This window comes from Arachis stenosperma, chromosome 3 (assembly GCF_014773155.1).
Source record: "Arachis stenosperma cultivar V10309 chromosome 3, arast.V10309.gnm1.PFL2, whole genome shotgun sequence".
NCBI lineage: Eukaryota > Viridiplantae > Streptophyta > Magnoliopsida > Fabales > Fabaceae > Arachis > Arachis stenosperma.
Genome location: NC_080379.1, coordinates 7,854,917 through 7,870,729, shown reverse-complemented (window position 1 = coordinate 7,870,729; position 15,813 = coordinate 7,854,917). Strand labels below are relative to the sequence as shown.

Here is a 15,813-nt window from a genome sequence, read left to right as displayed (position 1 = left end):
AAAATAATATGTAATAATTTTTTAACTATTTACTGTACAAAAGTATTTGTATTATCTAAAATAAAAATAGTTAAAGATTAATTTAAAAATATCACTCAAAATTTAATTAAATTTTATCACATATCTTATTTTTTATTATTTTTACTTAACTTGTTCTTTCAAACTAAAAAAAAAGTATTGAAGGCCAATAATTTTATTTTATATTGACCAATAATATTTTTAATCAATAATTTAATCTCTTTAGTCTATCGTTTTAACAATATATTGTTAGTCTATACTCTATACTTTTAAATATAATTGATTAACTGCTGATGATAAACAATAAATTCTATTCGTATTCTAGCATTATTCAAACAACAATAGTAACAAAAGTATTTATTTGATAACACCTGAGGAAATGAAAATGATCAAGGCAAGTCACCTAGTTTTATGTTGTAAATTTGTTGTGAAAATGACTACTTATAACTAAAGATGCTTTATCTTTAGAAAAAAAAAATATTCGGGTTAGATTTTTGTTCATCTAGAAGACTACTGGAACTAACGATTAACGAGAATCAGTTTGGGACAATTTTAAATATATAGTTAATGGTGGTTGATTATTAGATTAATCAAGGACAAAAAATAAAAAATAAGTTTTGTAATAAGTTGGAACTGAATCTCCTAAGTGCCAGCAATACTGTACTAGGCATATCTCACCCAAGTTGGTGGAACAAATTGCAACACGACAAATTAAGAGCCCTATATTGGTCATTTCAACTACCGCAGCTGGAACAGCAGTGTACCAGTCACATGAGAATATTTTCTCTTATATAAAGGGAGAGTCGAATCTCCCTTTCATCATTCGGTATAAGTCTTCATCTTTAAACTTCCAAGTACCTTCAATGTTCCTTCTCCCTAACTCTCTTATTCAATAGTCTCGTTAATTTCAACTATATAATCAAGGAATTGTATTATATTTCTTCCTCTCGTTTTGTTCAATTCCGTTCCACCAATAATCTCTGCATATTTTAATTTTTTCTCCTTGAATTCAGTTACTAAAATAAAATAATAATGGCGGAGGAGGAGGTGAAGGAAAGAAATTTCAGATCGGGAAGCAACTCCGATGCGATTCTGAAACCGCCATTGCCTCCTCATCAAGCTTCTACTTTGTTGATACACATTGATAATATCAATGAACATCAAAATCAACATCATCGTCGTCACTCTTCTTCTTCTTCCCAAATTTACCCTACTAATTCGGAATTCGAGGATGAACCTTCCTCTGGCCTTTCACAGCAGCAGGGTCCGAAAGATGAGTGGCTTCCAATCACGGAATCAAGAAATGGAAATGCATACTTTGCAGCGTTTCATATTCTCAATTCAAATATTGGATTTCAGGCTCTCATGCTTCCCGTTGCATTCGCCACTCTTGGTTGGTACGTAATCTAATTAAATTCATTATTAATTTGAATAAAAATAATCTCATCCAAGAAATTTTATTTGTTTATGGATGAAGTAGCTTAAATCTAACAAATCTCACCTAACTTCCCTTGGTCGTCGTTCTATTAATAATTTACTGCTTGGAGTTAGATATGTGCATGTGTATGAAATATGATATATTATATGTCAGATTAATATAATTTTAATTCTCCGTATAATAATACGATATTATTATTATTATTATTGACTAGTATTACAAAGTACAAAAGGTTTTTATACAGAAAGAGTAGCTAGTATAGGTAGTAGAGTGAGATACGAAAACCATGACAATGATGCATGTGATACACGCACGTACATGTGTATGTGAATGTGATAGGAAAAAGAGAACAAAAAGAGGTAGCGCAAAATAAAAAGTCATAGGCCCAAATTAAAGCAAAAGCAATGCATCTGGAAAAAAGATGAAATATCTTCAAGAAAAAATTAAATATAGAGAAGTCTTTGACAGACTTTTATAACTACTACTCACACAATCTAGTAGTTGATTGATCAAACAATAATGACTATAATTTATTATCATGATGTATACTTAAAAAACTAATCACTAAATTAGTTATTTATATAAAATAAATATTTAAAATATATAAAATAATATATATTATTTTTATTTAATATATTGATTCATTTAATTATTTTTTTAAGTCTTTTTTAATGTATATCTGTATGACTATTTGACGAGAGAAATAATAATAATAATATAGCTAAAAATATCATATACAATAATGCAAATGGCTGATCGTTTGGTCTACATCTTTCACTTTCTATATATGTGGAATATAATTCACCAGAATTTATCATCATTACTCTTCTATATATATAGTTCTATATATATACTTACATAATTTATATAACACATGCATACATTTCCAGTACAGTATACTATTATTGTTATTGGACAAATTCCACAATAATGGAATAATAATTTGCGGAATATAAATTAATGAATAATGAAATGGAAATAATTGCAGGGCATGGGGTAGTGTATGTTTGTCTCTGGCATTTATTTGGCAGCTATACACCATATTTCTCCTTGTTGAGCTTCATGAATCAGTTCCTGGAAATCGGCACAGCAGATTCCTCGTTCTCGCTATGGCTGCTTTTGGTATAGCAATAACACAAACTTCCACTTTTATTATTCTACTAATTAAGCTAAGTTTGTTTCGAAAAGAAGAAATATGCTATTTCAACACGCTAATAAGATGATGGTCTTAATTAAGTAAAATTAATTATTTATGATAAAATAATATTTTTCTTTTGTTTTAAATTTTACAACCCACTTTAGCCATATATACAGTAGGAAGGCACTTTTTATCATTTGCTTGGATTATACTCTTATATATTTTGAAAGATTTTGTTAACAAATATCTTAATACCATAATTAAAAAATTATTATTTTCTTTAAATTAGTACATATTATATTAAATATATAATTTTTTAATATGCTTTTAAACTAATATCATTCCGAAACTCATCAACCAACATATTTCTAATTTTAATATGATGAATTCTAGAATCTTACCAAGACCAAATTAAGTAGTGGTATGATAGTGGATGTATTCCATTATATTTTTTTTCCACCTTAACTACATATATACTATATATTTTGTTCTCGCATACATCATCTGCTAGTAAAAATATTCTGAACGTGTTCCATTATTAATTTTCTTTTTCCAATGTAAAATTTGAAAATACTTGTTTTGAAAGTGCTATCTCATCAATTATAGGATGGCATGCACCAAAATTTTCTATATATGCCAGCCACTACACATGATACATCACTTCTACTTTCACTTAGCTTATTGATATATGGTCTATTTTATATATAGTTTTTTGCCCATTTTTTAACAGAGCCCCACTGGGTCATCTAGAAATTAAACACCTCATTACCTTTATATATAGCACATATAAATATTTTCAACTTGATTTGATGCCAACATTTGGAGAAGATAACATACTTTAACTCATGTTGAAGTAGCTTTTAACAGCACTACACCTATTATATTATTCCAAGAAATCAATTTTCACATATTGAATAAAATAATTTTACATAAATTTTTAATTATTTTATAAAAATACAACAATTCATATTATTCTTTTCTATTAATTTAAATTTTTAAGACGAGAGGTTTTATAATATAATATCAGAATTACGACTTCTTATCAGTTTAAATTTTTAAGAGAATTGATATCATAACATGTTTATTACTACATATAACTAATTTTAAAATTTATCATTTAAAAGATAATCTAAATATATAAATTTAATTAAATAATTATATAAAATTTTTTATACAATCAGTATTATTAAAATTAAACTCCTAATTTAATTAAAACTTATTTATAATATTTATAACATGTGCTGTACTTTTAATAATTATAATTTTTTTGGCATGTTCTTTAAAAGAGTGGATTTTTCTAACACAAACCTAACCTATGTTATATAAATGTTAGGTAAGAAACTAGGGAAGGTGGCAGCACTATTTCCGGTGAGTTATCTCTCCGGAGGAACGTGCGTAATCTTAATTATCACCGGTGGTGGAACCCTAGACCTACTATTCAAGACACTTTGTGAAAAGGATAATTGTACTCTCCACTCACTAACTGGAGTTCAGTGGTATTTGATCTTTACTTGCATAGCCATTCTCATAGCTCAGTTGCCAAACCTCAATTCAATGGCTGCTGTTTCCGCCGTCGGCTCTGTCGCCGCCATCGCCTATTGCACACTCTTTTGGGCCATCTCCGTCAAGACGGGTAAGCCCAATGATGACGTGTCCTATAGTACAACGATGCATGGAAGTAACGTGGCTAAGGCTAATGACGTTATGAATTCCATTGGAATCATTTTGCTTGCTTTCCGGGGCCATAATCTTATACTCGAAATACAGGTGTGTCATTAATTATATTCGAGCTTATAATTAGAAAAAAAATACACCAAAAAAATGAGTTTATAATTATTCACATAAAAATATAGTTATAAAAAATAATAGTTAAGTTTATGATTTTGAAAATTAGATCAAACCAATTTATTTATACAGGTTCATAAAAAATTAGTTACTAGACCGATTCACGGATTCAGTTTAAGATAAAAATTAATTTATAATGAACTAGAAAAAAACAGAAAATTGTTAAAAAATTAATAAATCCGTTAAATCAGTCCAATTTTATAATGGTAAATCGGTTTAATAAAAAAAATTAAATAAAAATATATTTTATACAAAATATATTATTTTATTATATTTAAATCAACACCTATTAAACCTTAGTTAAACTTTTAAATTCTTAAACTTCTAATTCCTTTAATTTAACATTCAGTTCGGTTTTCAAAATTTTGACTAAGATTTCATAAATAAATTTATAATATTTGTTTAAACTACTTAACATGACATGTCTCTGTATTCTCACATTTGGGTAGAGACTCTATAATCAAATTAGATTGACATTTATGTATCTGGTTAATTACACAGGGAACGCTTCCATCAGATTTGAAAGAGAAATCCAACGTAAAAATGCGTAGAGGAGTGATCATTTCGTACGCAATAATTGCCATGTGCGTTTATCCCTTGGCTCTTCCCGGATTTTGGGCTTACGGAAAACAGGCAAGAATTTTAACTTAACTAATAATTTGCATCTATATATGTATATATATTCATTCATTACCACTATTAGTTTGACAAACTTAATGTATGTATGTTCCTTTGTTGCAGATTGAAAAAGACGGGCTATTAACTTCGTTTGTACACATGCACGCGCATCAAGTAACGAAGTTCACAATAGGAGCAATGTACTTTTTGGTAATTCTACATTGCCTGAGTAGCTACCAAGTATATGCGATGCCATTTTTCGACAACATTGAATTCAAAATCACAGCCAGAAAGAACAACAAGTGTCCGAGGTGGGTCAGAATATGCATTCGTCTTTTTTTTGGAGGATTAACTTTCTTTGTAGCCGTGGCGTTCCCCTTCCTACCATCACTGTCACTTCTTCTTGGTGGAATCGCATTCGTGCCAGTGTCTTATGCATACCCATGTTTCATGTGGGTGGCCATTAAAAAACCTCGTACAAGAAGCTTCGCTTGGTGCTTCAATGTTGTTCTTGGTTGCTTAGGAATGTTTATTGCTGCTCTTTTGATAGCTTCTGCTTTGAAGACTCTAATTGATAAACGTCTCGATGCCAATTTCTTCAAACCGTAATTAATAACATGAATCAATTTAATTAATTAATTAATTAAACTAGCAGAATTAAGTTAAGTCATTGAAGGTTAATTTTTAATTAATTAATAACCAAAATATAGCTTGTCCATTGTTATTATTCACTGGTTTCTCAAATGAAAGAAGAATCGCTTTATAGAATAGACTTTAGATCATTTTTTATGTCCGTATGTACACAAAAATGCAATTCTAACTTCTGAGTATGTAAATATATTAAAGTTTGAATAGCTGTTTGTAGTGCTATTCAATCTATTAGAATGTCAAAATTATTTTGAAATGGAGTTATATATGATACATCATTCTCCTGTTTAGTGGGCTATGCACAACTCGTGAAGTAATATTTTTATTTTTATATATAGATATATATGTTTTCTATGATACAAAACAAAAGATTAAACATAGTTTAACGAATAAAAAAATTGTGTATAAATATTCTTTATAAGTTCGATTTTTATTTTAGCCATTTTAAAATTATTTGTGAAGGTGTGATAAACACATACAGTTCGATCAACTCGATTCGAACCAATTCGCTCTTACTCATTATGGTCAAATTTAATAATTGTGGTAATATATACATATAAATATGAAAAGTAACAAGTTTTTTTTAAATAGTGTTAACAAGAGTGTATCCTCGTTATATATAGTTTTAAATTTCGATATGCAATAATGTAAAATATTTATATTATTATCCAATTAAATGTTTAAAATTATGAGTTACTCTGTTAATATAAAATTTAGTTATATTAACTTTTTTTTGGACTTGAGTTATATTTTATTAACTTGGATGGGTTGAAAATTAAATTTCTCGCATCTCATCCAACACCCGCCATATTCTACTCTTTCCCCCTTTTTTTTTAGGACTTACTCCACTTTGTCATCTCTACTTCTCTAATATCTAGAGTATGCTTTCCAACAAAAACTTGAAATCCGTGATAAGAATCAGCCCAAACTATTACACCAACTAAAATCTAGAGTTATTCATTAAATTTCGACTCCAAAAAATGACATGAATAGGGGTACTGAGAAGCCTCTCTTTGAACTTAACACAGCAATTCAAGAGTTTTTGCTAAACACTAAGAAGAAAATTGATAGAAGATTGACTAAGGGATGCAATGTTATTGTTGTCAAAGAGGTGTGGTGTGTGATACTCATATATTACAATCCAATACAAGTTCAATGCTTTAATTATAAAATGAAAAAGAATCTAATAAATTAATTTCAACAAAACCCTTATCAAGGAATTTTATATTATGCATCACAAGTTTATTATCATGCTAGAAGAACAAGCTGACCTCCAACAAAATAAATATTATAAGAAATCATGCTAGAAGGACCTCAAGATTCTATGCCAAAGCTGCAACATAAAGGACTGTACAATATTCTAAACCAACCTTTTGACATAGTAGTAAAAGAAATCTGCTAGGAAGAAGGTCTGGAAAATTTCTGATATAAGAACCATTGGTGGCCATAAACCATACCCCAAGGCAACCAACAAAAATGTCCACGGGTATCTAACACCTGTTACAAGAAATGGAATGTTAGTATCCTGTGAACTATACCAGTAAGAAATGTGCTAATAATGGCAGCAATACTCTATTGTCTAACCTACTATTCTATAACTGTATTTTTGGGACTTACTCCACTTTGTCCTCTCTACTTCTCTAATATCTAGAGTAGGCTTTCCAGCAAAAACTTGAAATCCGTGATAAGAATCAAGCCCAAACTATTACACCAACTAAAATCTAGAGTTATTCATGAAATTTCGACTCCAAAAAATGACATGAATAGGGGGTACTGAGAAGCCTCTCTTTGAACTTAACACAGCAATTCAAGAGTTTCTGCTAAACACTAAGAAGAAAATTGATAGAAGATTGACTGAGGGATGCAATGTTATTGTTGTCATAGAGGTGTGGTGTGTGATACACATATATCACAATCCAATACAAGTTCAATGCTTTAATGATAAAATGAAAAAAAAATCTAATAAATTAATTTCAACAAAACCCTTATCAAGGAATTTTATATTATGCATCACAAGTTTATTATCATGCTAGAAGAACAAGCTGACCTCCAACAAAATAAATATTATAAGAAGTCATGCTAGAAGGACCTCAAGATTCTATGCCAAAGCTGCAACATAAAGGACTGTACAATATTCTAAACCAACCTTTTGACATAGTAGTAAAAGAAATCTGCTAGGAAGAAGGTCTGGACAATTTCTGATATAAGAACCATCGGTGGCCATAAATCATAGCCTAAGGCAACCAACAAAAATGTCCACGGGTATCTAACACCTGTTACAAGAAATAGAATGTTAGTATCCTGTGAACTATACTAGTAAGAAATGTGCTAATAATGGCAGCAATACTCTATTGTCTAACCTACTATTCTATAACTGTATTTTTGGGACTTACTCCACTTTGTCCTCTCTACTTCTCTAATATCTAGAGTAGGCTTTCCAGCAAAAACTTGAAATCCGTGATAAGAATCAAGCCCAAACTATTACACCAACTAAAATCTAGAGTTATTCATGAAATTTCGACTCCAAAAAATGACATGAATAGGGGGTACTGAGAAGCCTCTCTTTGAACTTAACACAGCAATTCAAGAGTTTCTGCTAAACACTAAGAAGAAAATTGATAGAAGATTGACTGAGGGATGCAATGTTATTGTTGTCATAGAGGTGTGGTGTGTGATACACATATATCACAATCCAATACAAGTTCAATGCTTTAATGATAAAATGAAAAAAAATCTAATAAATTAATTTCAACAAAACCCTTATCAAGGAATTTTATATTATGCATCACAAGTTTATTATCATGCTAGAAGAACAAGCTGACCTCCAACAAAATAAATATTATAAGAAGTCATGCTAGAAGGACCTCAAGATTCTATGCCAAAGCTGCAACATAAAGGACTGTACAATATTCTAAACCAACCTTTTGACATAGTAGTAAAAGAAATCTGCTAGGAAGAAGGTCTGGACAATTTCTGATATAAGAACCATCGGTGGCCATAAACCATACCCCAAGGAAACCAACAAAAATGTCCACGTGTATCTAACACCTGTTACAAGAAATAAAATGTTAGTATCCTGTGAACTATACCAGTAAGAAATGTGCTAATAATGGCAGCAATACTCTATTATCAAAACCTACTATTCTATAACTGTATTTTTGGGACTTACTCCACTTTGCCCTCTCTACTTCTCTAATATCTAGAGTAGGCTTTCCAGCAAAAACATGAAATCCGTGATAAGAATCAAGCCCAAACTATTACACCAACTAAAATCTAGAGTTATTCATGAAATTTCGACTCCAAAAATTGATATGAATAGGGGGTACTGAGAAGCCTCTCTTTGAATGCTTTAATGATAAAATGAAAAAAAATCTAATAAATTAATTTCAACAAAACCCTTATCAAGGAATTTTATATTATGCATCACAAGTTTATTATCATGCTAGAAGAACAACCTGACCTCCAACAAAATAAATATTATAAGAAGTCATGCTAGAAGGACCTCAAGATTCTATGCCAAAGCTGCAACATAAAGGACTGTACAATATTCTAAACCAACCTTTTGACATAGTAGTAAAAGAAATCTCCTAGGAAGAAGGTCTGGACAATTTCTGATATAAGAACCATCGGTGGCCATAAACCATACCCCAAGGCAACCAACAAAAATGTCCACGGGTATCTAACACCTGTTACAAGAAATAGAATGTTAGTATCCTGTGAACTATACCAGTAAGAAATGTGATAATAATGGCAGCAATACTCTATTGTCTAACCTACTATTCTATAACTGTATTTTTGGGACTTACTCCACTTTGTCCTCTCTACTCCTCTAATATCTAGAGTAGGCTTTCCAGCAAAAACTTGAAATCCGTGATAAGAATCAAGCCTAAACTATTACACCAACTAAAATCTAGAGTTATTCATGAAATTTCGACTCCAAAAAATGACATGAATAGGGGGTACTGAGAAGCCTCTCTTTGAATGCTTTAATGATAAAATGAAAAAAAATCTAATATATTAATTTCAACAAAACCCTTATCAAGGAATTTTATATTATGCATCACAAGTTTATTATCATGCTAGAAGAACAAGCTGACCTCCAATAAAATAAATATTATAAGAAGTCATGCTAGAAGGACCTCAAGATTCTATGCCAAAGCTGCAACATGAAGGACAGTACAATATTCTAAACCAACCTTTTGACATAGTAGTAAAAGAAATCTGCTAGGAAGAAGGTCTGGACAATTTCTGATATAAGAACCATCGGTGGCCATAAATCATACCCCAAGGCAACCAACAAAAATATCCACGGGTATCTAACACCTGTTACAAGAAATAGAATGTTAGTATCCTGTGAACTATACCAGTAAGAAATGTGCTAATAATGGCAGCAATACTCTATTGTCTAACCTACTATTCTATAACTGTATTTTTGGGACTTACTCCACTTTGTCCTCTCTACTTCTCTAATATCTAGAGTAGGCTTTCCAGCAAAAACTTGAAATCTGTGATAAGAATCAAGCCCAAACTATTACACCAACTAAAAGCTAGAGTTATTCATGAAATTTCGACTCCAAAAAATGACATGAATAGGGGGTACTGAGAAGCCTCTCTTTGAACTTAACACAGCAATTCAAGAGTTTCTGCTAAACACTAAGAAGAAAATTGATAGAAGATTCTTATTGTTGTCATAGAGGTGTGGTGTGAGATACTTATATATCACAATCCAATACAAGTTCAATGCTTTAATGATAAAATGAAAAAAAATCTAATTAATTAATTTCAACAAAACCCTTATCAAGGAATTTTATATTATGCATCACAAGTTTATTATCATGCTAGAAGAACAAGCTGACCTCCAACAAAATAAATATTATAAGAAGTCATGCTAGAAGGACCTCAAGATTCTATGCCAAAGCTGCAACATAAAGGACTGTACAATATTCTAAACCAACCTTTTGACATAGTAGTAAAAGAAATCTGCTAGGAAGAAGGTCTGGACAATTTCTGATATAAGAACCATCGGTGGCCATAAACCATACCCCAAGGCAACCAACAAAAATGTCCACGGGTATCTAACACCTGTTACAAGAAATAGAATGTTAGTATCCTGTGAACTATACCAGTAAGAAATGTGCTAATAATGGCAGCAATACTCTATTGTCTAACCTACTATTCTATAACTGTATTTTTGGGACTTACTCCACTTTGTCCTCTCTACTTCTCTAATATCTAGAGCAGGCTTTCCAGCAAAAACTTGAAATCCGTGATAAGAATCAAGCCCAAACTGTTACACCAACTAAAATCTAGAGTTATTCATGAAATTTCGACTCCAAAAAATGACATGAATAGGGGGTACTGAGAAGCCTCTCTTTGAATGCTTTAATGATAAAATGAAAAAAAAATCTAATAAATTAATTTCAACAAAACCCTTATCAAGGAATTTTATATTATGCATCACAAGTTTATTATCATGCTAGAAGAACAAGTTGACCTCCAATAAAATAAATATTATAAGAAGTCATGCTAGAAGGACCTCAAGATTCTATGCCAAAGCTGCAACATAAAGGACTGTACAATATTCTAAACCAACCTTTTGACATAGTAGTAAAAGAAATCTGCTAGGAAGAAGGTCTGGACAATTTCTGATATAAGAACCATCGGTGGCCATAAACCATAACCCAAGGCAACCAACAAAAATGTCCACGGGTATCTAACACCTGTTACAAGAAATAGAATGTTAGTATCCTGTGAACTATACCAGTAAGAAATGTGCTAATAATGGCAGCAATACTCTATTGTCTAACCTACTATTCTATAACTGTATTTTTGGGACTTACTCCACTTTGTCCTCTCTACTTCTCTAATATCTAGAGTAGGCTTTCCAGCAAAAACTTGAAATCCGTGATAAGAATCAAGCCCAAACTATTACACCAACTAAAATCTAGAGTTATTCATGAAATTTCGACTCCAAAAAATGACATTAATAAGGGGTACTGAGAAGCCTCTCTTTGAACTTAACACAGCAATTCAAGAGTTTCTGCTAAACACTAAGAAGAAAGTCGATAGAAGATTGTTATTGTTGTCATAGAAGTGTGGTGTGTGATACTCATATATCACAATCCAATACAAGTTCAATGCTTTAATGATAAAATGAAAAAAAAATCTAATAAATTAATTTCAACAAAACCCTTATCAAGGAATTTTATATTATGCATCACAAGTTTATTTTCATGCTAGAAGAACAAGCTGACCTCCAACAAAATAAATATTATAAGAAGTCATGCTAGAAGGACCTCAAGATTCTATGCCAAAGCTGCAACATAAAGGACTGTACAATATTCTAAACCAACCTTTTGACATAGTAGTAAAAAAAATCTGCTAGGAAGAAGGTCTGGACAATTTCTGATATAAGAACCATCGGTGGCCATAAACCATACCCCAAGGCAACCAACAACAATGTCCACGGGTATCTAACACCTGTTACAAGAAATAGAATGTTAGTATCCTGTGAACTATACCAGTAAGAAATGTGCTAATAATGGCAGCAATACTCTATTGTCTAACCTACTATTCTATAACTGTATTTTTGGGACTTACTCCACTTTGTCCTCTCTACTTCTCTAATATCTAGAGCAGGCTTTGCAGCAAAAACTTGAAATCCGTGATAAGAATCAAGCCCAAACTATTACACCAACTAAAATCTAGAGTTATTCATGAAATTTCGACTCCAAAAAATGACATGAATAGGGGGTACTGAGAAGCCTTTCTTTGAACTTAACACAGCAATTCAAGAGTTTCTGCTAAACACTAAGAAGAAAATTGATAGAAGATTGTTATTGTTGTCATAGAGGTGTGGTGTGTGATACACATATATCACAATCCAATACAAGTTCAATGCTTTAATGATAAAATGAAAAAAAAATCTAATAAATTAATTTCAACAAAACCCTTATCAAGGAATTTTATATTATGCATCACAAGCTGACCTCCAACAAAATAAATATTATAAGAAGTCATGCTAGAAGGACCTCAAGATTCTATGCCAAAGCTGCAACATAAAGGACTGTACAATATTCTAAACCAACCTTTTGACATAGTAGTAAAAGAAATCTACTAGGAAGAAGGTCTGGACAATTTCTGATATAAGAACCATCGGTGGCCATAAACCATACCCCAAGGCAACCAACAAAAATGTCCACGAGTATCTAACACCTGTTACAAGAAATAGAATGTTAGTATCCTGTGAACTATACCAGTAAAAAATGTGCTAATAATGGCAGCAATACTCTATTGTCTAACCTACTATTCTATAACTGTATTTTTGGGACTTATTCCACTTTGTCCTCTCTACTTCTCTAATATCTAGAGCAGGCTTTCCAGCAAAAACTTGAAATTCGTGATAAGAATCAAGCCCAAACTATTACACCAACTAAAATCTAGAGTTATTCATGAAATTTCGACTCCAAAAAATGACATGAATAGGGGGTACTGAGAAGCCTTTCTTTGAACTTAACACAGCAATTCAAGAGTTTCTGCTAAACACTAAGAAGAAAATTGATAGAAGATTGTTATTGTTGTCATAGAGGTGTGGTGTGTGATACTCATATATCACAATCCAATACAAGTTCAATGCTTTAATGATAAAATGAAAAAAAATCTAATAAATTAATTTCAACAAAACCCTTATCAAGGAATTTTATATTATGCATCACAAGCTGACCTCCAACAAAATAAATATTATAAGAAGTCATGCTAGAAGGACCTCAAGATTCTATGCCAAAGCTGCAACATAAAAGACTGTACAATATTCTAAACCAACCTTTTGACATAGTAGTAAAAGAAATCTACTAGGAAGAAGGTCTGGACAATTTCTGATATAAGAACCATCGGTGGCCATAAACCATACCCCAAGGCAACCAACAAAAATGTCCACGAGTATCTAACACCTGTTACAAGAAATAGAATGTTAGTATCCTGTGAACTATACCAGTAAGAAATGTGCTAATAATGGCAGCAATACTCTATTGTCTAACCTACTATTCTATAACTGTATTTTTGGGACTTACTCCACTTTGTCCTCTCTTCTTCTCTAATATCTAGAGTAGGCTTTCCAGCAAAAACTTGAAATTCGTGATAAGAATCAATCCCAAACTATTACACCAACTAAAATCTAGAGTTATTCATGAAATTTCGACTCCAAAAAATGACATGAATAAGGGGTACTGAGAAGCCTCTCTTTGAACTTAACACAGCAATTCAAGAGTTTCTGCTAAACACTAAGAAGAAAATTGATAGAAGATTGTTATTGTTGTCATAGAGGTGTGGTGTGTGATACTCATATATCACAATCCAATACAAGTTGAATGCTTTAATGATAAAATGAAAAAAAAAATCTAATAAATTAATTTCAACAAAACCCTTATCAAGGAATTTTATATTATGCATCACAAGTTTATTATCATGCTAGAAGAACAAGCTGACCTCCAACAAAATAAATATTATAAGAAGTCATGCTAGAAGGACCTCAAGATTCTATGCCAAAGCTGCAACATAAAGGACTGTACAATATTCTAAACCAACCTTTTGACATAGTAGTAAAAGAAATCTGCTAGGAAGAAGGTCTGGACAATTTCTGATATAAGAACCATCGGTGGCCATAAATCATAGCCCAAGGCAACCAACAAAAATGTCCACGGGTATCTAACACCTGTTACAAGAAATAGAATGTTAGTATCCTGTGAACTATACTAGTAAGAAATGTGCTAATAATGGCAGCAATACTCTATTGTCTAACCTACTATTCTATAACTGTATTTTTGGGACTTACTCCACTTTGTCCTCTCTACTTCTCTAATATCTAGAGTAGGCTTTCCAGCAAAAACTTGAAATCCGTGATAAGAATCAAGCCCAAACTATTACACCAACTAAAATCTAGAGTTATTCATGAAATTTCGACTCCAAAAAATGACATGAATAGGGGGTACTGAGAAGCCTCTCTTTGAACTTAACACAGCAATTCAAGAGTTTCTGCTAAACACTAAGAAGAAAATTGATAGAAGATTGACTGAGGGATGCAATGTTATTGTTGTCATAGAGGTGTGGTGTGTGATACACATATATCACAATCCAATACAAGTTCAATGCTTTAATGATAAAATGAAAAAAAAATCTAATAAATTAATTTCAACAAAACCCTTATCAAGGAATTTTATATTATGCATCACAAGTTTATTATCATGCTAGAAGAACAAGCTGACCTCCAACAAAATAAATATTATAAGAAGTCATGCTAGAAGGACCTCAAGATTCTATGCCAAAGCTGCAACATAAAGGACTGTACAATATTCTAAACCAACCTTTTGACATAGTAGTAAAAGAAATCTGCTAGGAAGAAGGTCTGGACAATTTCTGATATAAGAACCATCGGTGGCCATAAACCATACCCCAAGGAAACCAACAAAAATGTCCACGTGTATCTAACACCTGTTACAAGAAATAAAATGTTAGTATCCTGTGAACTATACCAGTAAGAAATGTGCTAATAATGGCAGCAATACTCTATTATCAAAACCTACTATTCTATAACTGTATTTTTGGGACTTACTCCACTTTGCCCTCTCTACTTCTCTAATATCTAGAGTAGGCTTTCCAGCAAAAACATGAAATCCGTGATAAGAATCAAGCCCAAACTATTACACCAACTAAAATCTAGAGTTATTCATGAAATTTCGACTCCAAAAATTGACATGAATAGGGGGTACTGAGAAGCCTCTCTTTGAATGCTTTAATGATAAAATGAAAAAAAATCTAATAAATTAATTTCAACAAAACCCTTATCAAGGAATTTTATATTATGCATCACAAGTTTATTATCATGCTAGAAGAACAACCTGACCTCCAACAAAATAAATATTATAAGAAGTCATGCTAGAAGGACCTCAAGATTCTATGCCAAAGCTGCAACATAAAGGACTGTACAATATTCTAAACCAACCTTTTGACATAGTAGTAAAAGAAATCTCCTAGGAAGAAGGTCTGGACAATTTCTGATATAAGAACCATCGGTGGCCATAAACCATACCCCAAGGCAACCAACAAAAATGTC

The 15,813-nt window shown here is 31.5% G+C and overlaps 1 protein-coding gene across 1 annotated transcript; it reads left to right on the top strand.

The window, feature by feature from the left end:
• Positions 1 to 854: 854 nt before the first annotated feature.
• LOC130966988 (lysine histidine transporter-like 8) lies at positions 855 to 5,696 on the top strand. Its single transcript, XM_057891809.1, has 5 exons — positions 855 to 1,415; positions 2,445 to 2,578; positions 3,928 to 4,361; positions 4,941 to 5,072; positions 5,181 to 5,696. Exons 1-5 carry the CDS (start codon positions 1,051 to 1,053, stop codon positions 5,664 to 5,666), a joined length of 1,551 nt encoding a protein of 516 aa, XP_057747792.1. The 5' UTR covers positions 855 to 1,050; the 3' UTR covers positions 5,667 to 5,696.
• Positions 5,697 to 15,813: the final 10,117 nt, after the last annotated feature.

Bases quoted from the DNA above. Each gene is read 5' to 3' on its own strand.
- LOC130966988 (XM_057891809.1), top strand. From the start codon at position 1,051: ATGGCGGAGGAGGAGGTGAAGGAAAGAAATTTCAGATCGGGAAGCAAC. The intron at 1,416-2,444 runs GTACGTAATCTA...AAATAATTGCAG, and splicing joins GCATTCGCCACTCTTGGTTG to GGCATGGGGTAGTGTATGTT. The intron at 2,579-3,927 runs GTATAGCAATAA...TATAAATGTTAG, and splicing joins TCTCGCTATGGCTGCTTTTG to GTAAGAAACTAGGGAAGGTG.